The 3,021-nt window shown below is 42.6% G+C and overlaps 1 protein-coding gene across 1 annotated transcript; it reads right to left on the reverse strand.

Moving 5' to 3' along the window:
• Positions 1-1,718: 1,718 nt before the first annotated feature.
• On the reverse strand, positions 1,719-2,364 carry LOC117060922 (non-histone chromosomal protein HMG-14-like). Its single transcript, XM_033173529.1, has one exon. The coding sequence runs from the start codon at positions 2,251-2,253 to the stop codon at positions 1,948-1,950; it is 306 nt and encodes a 101-aa protein (XP_033029420.1). The 5' UTR covers positions 2,254-2,364; the 3' UTR covers positions 1,719-1,947.
• Between the last annotated feature and the right edge of the window lie 657 nt (positions 2,365-3,021).

Consider the following 3,021-nt stretch of genomic DNA (forward strand, 5'->3'; position numbering starts at 1 on the left):
AAGAGCCTTGGCTGTATTTAGGTGGAACACAAACCAAAAATATAATGAGGTCTCGCTTTGGCTTAATGCTTCATTTTGAATTATAAATGTAGCCTCTGAAAAGATCTGGGGTTCCCCTACCCAGTCCCTGTGAGCAGTGTAGGGTTTGGGGGAAAGTAGGTGGGTATTGTGCATAACTTGGAAAGACAGAATTGCTAATGTTTCACATTCAATAAAAGAAATTTTGCAATCGATTCAGGTAAATAAATTGGGTGATATGGCTTGACTGCATCTGATCAGCTGGTTCAAGTCTCCCTTGAGTAACATCGGCAGATATACCAAGTTTGAAACCCTAGATGTATCATCAATCCCCCCAAAATCACAAGGGACCCATAATAACACCCCACCCTACAAATGCTGACATGTGTAACAGATCCTCACTCCTACTCCACACACATTTCTGCAAACAATCTGTATTCTTATGTCTTCTTGGGAGTCAGGCAAACAACCCAGTAGGCTGACTTCAAAAAACACATGCACTGGACTGGGCTGAAAGTTGCACTTAAGAAGGACACTTTCTATGTTCTATAATCAGATGCAAACATAGTGCAGCCTGGCTATAATGGACAGACCATAGGGGGCAAGTCTGAGTCAACATGGACTGGCATTCTCAAGTCCAGATCAGAGCTTGCATTGTCCAACACTCAGAACTGAAGTTCAGGTGCTGAGTAGGGAAGCACTCTTTCAAGTTTGATAGTAATAAACCAGGGGTAGGCAACCTAAGGCCCATGGGCCGAATGCAGCCCAATCGCCTTCTCAATCCGGACCGCGGACGGTCCAGGATTCAGCATGTTTTTACATGAGTAGAATGTGTCCTTTTATTTTTATTTTTATGACCAATATTTTATTGGGTCTTGTTTGATGAACCACAGACATTAACTATTTGTACTGATTCTTCTTCCAATAATTTGAATGTAAACCAGTCATCTGACAATTATGACTTATTTGATAGACCATTAATTCAAAGTAGAAAAGTACCAGTGTCTCAAATACTGTCATGTGAAAGTCATGGCTGCTTAACCAGAAATTTTATCTACTCAGTAATTGAACACCACACACACTACACACCCAGATTTCCAACCGTTCACAACACGTTACAAAGCTGTTGAAAAAAATAAACTACCACTACCAAAAATAACTCTCGTCACAGATAAAACAAATTTGGGAGATCCAACACCAGGGAACAAGTTGGGTTTTCTGAGGAAGCATTCTACTGATGACAAATCGAGGGGGATACGTGTTAAGTGTAAATACATTTTCCTACTTGTCACCATGTCAACGTTTTATCTGTGCTATGCTTCTTTTAACAATTACAAAAACCATCCCACAGTATACAGCAGGTGTGAGCAACTTGTTTGCCTCTGGGGACAATACTGGCATACGCTGGGCATATCTTTCCATTATATATTCAAATTTATTTGAAAAGGCTAAAAATTTAAGGAAACAAAGCTAAATTTAAAGTAACTGAAGTCCTGCATAAAAAATAGCTTTAAAGGGCCACATGTAAATTGCAAGTGGCCTCTGGAATGTTAAGGCTGCAATCCTATGCACACTTATTAAAGAATGAGTACCACTGAAACCAGTGGGATTTAGTTCTAAGTAAACATGTATAGGATAGCACGGTAAGTAAATCATTATTTTGAAATTCCCCCTTAATCTAACATTCCATTAATTCCTGGTTATATAGAGAGACAACCAGTACATGATTTTTACCTTTTAAAAACAAAGCATTTACACTCAAAACTACGTTAAATGGGATATTGAGGGAGGGATCCCCTCATGCTTAAAAATGTCTTTTCTAAAACCACTAAAAAACTTGCATTTACAAAATAGTTGATAAAAATATTCCTCTGAATTGTACAAGATGGTGGCAAACAAACCACTGATTAAGAAACTTTGTACAAGATGTTACTGAAATTTTGCTTCTTTTTCTCCCGCTGCATCAGATACTGGGGCCTCCTCATCACTTTTTGCTTCTCCATTTTCTGCAGGCAATTTACCGGTATCCTTTAATTCCTCATTGTTAATCTCTTCAGCCTGTTTACCTTTTGGTCCCTTTTCCCCTTTCGCTGGGGCTTTCTTTTCCTCAGGCTTATCCTTTGAAGCTGGCTTTTTTGGTTTGGTTTCAATTTTGGCAGTGACAGGTTTAGCAGACAGGCGTGCAGATCGCCTTTTTGGCTCTTCTTCAGCGGCGTTCACCTTTCTCTTAGGCATGGCGGAGTAAGCGGCGATGCCGAAGGACGGCGCTCGGCTTTCCCTTGTGCTTTTATTTGTTCCCTATCGTCAGGCGGCGGGAGCGGTGGCGGCTGGCACTTCTTACTCCAGCCCCACTGGGAAGTCCGACTCTCACTCCTGCGCACAGACCAAGAGTGTGCCCACCCGCCAGTCTGACCCCCCTTCTCCTCCTGCGACCATCCCAGCAGCGCCCATGTGTCCTTTTATTTAAAATGCATCTCTTGGTTATTTGTGGGGCATAGGAATTCGTTCTCCCGCCCCCCCCCCCCCAAAATATAGTCCAGCCCCCCCCCAAGGTCTGAGGGACAGTGGACCAGCCCCCTGCTGAAAAGATTTGCTGACCCCTGCCTAGTCTAACACTCTGAGCACTATGTTTCCAACATCTGGGTGTCAATAACAAATGGCACTGATAACAGACCCAGGTGAAGCCATAAGTAGTGCTGGGCCCACTGCAGAACTAGCTCCAGATGTCTGTCTGACAAGAAAGGACCTGACTCACCCCCTTAAAAAAGCAGAGCTAAGTTCAACCTTTGAAGCTGTCTTTTGGAGATCCATTATCCCAGGTAATGTTCGAAGCAGTACTCGAAACTAGCCAGGATCCAACTGCAACCACATGGAGATCTCTGGGTGCCAGGTTGGCGATGGGGGAAAGCAAAGGGTCACTTAGAGAAGGATCTGATATGTCTTCCTTGGAGCTTGAATTAGTTTTTACACGAGTATAATGTGTCCTTTTATTTAAAATGCATC

This window comes from Lacerta agilis, chromosome 16 (genome assembly GCF_009819535.1).
Source record: "Lacerta agilis isolate rLacAgi1 chromosome 16, rLacAgi1.pri, whole genome shotgun sequence".
Classification (NCBI taxonomy): domain Eukaryota; kingdom Metazoa; phylum Chordata; class Lepidosauria; order Squamata; family Lacertidae; genus Lacerta; species Lacerta agilis.

What these genes read in the sequence shown, in the direction of transcription:
- LOC117060922 (XM_033173529.1), bottom strand. Translation starts at nt 2,253, where the DNA reads ATGCCTAAGAGAAAGGTGAACGCCGCTGAAGAAGAGCCAAAAAGGCGA.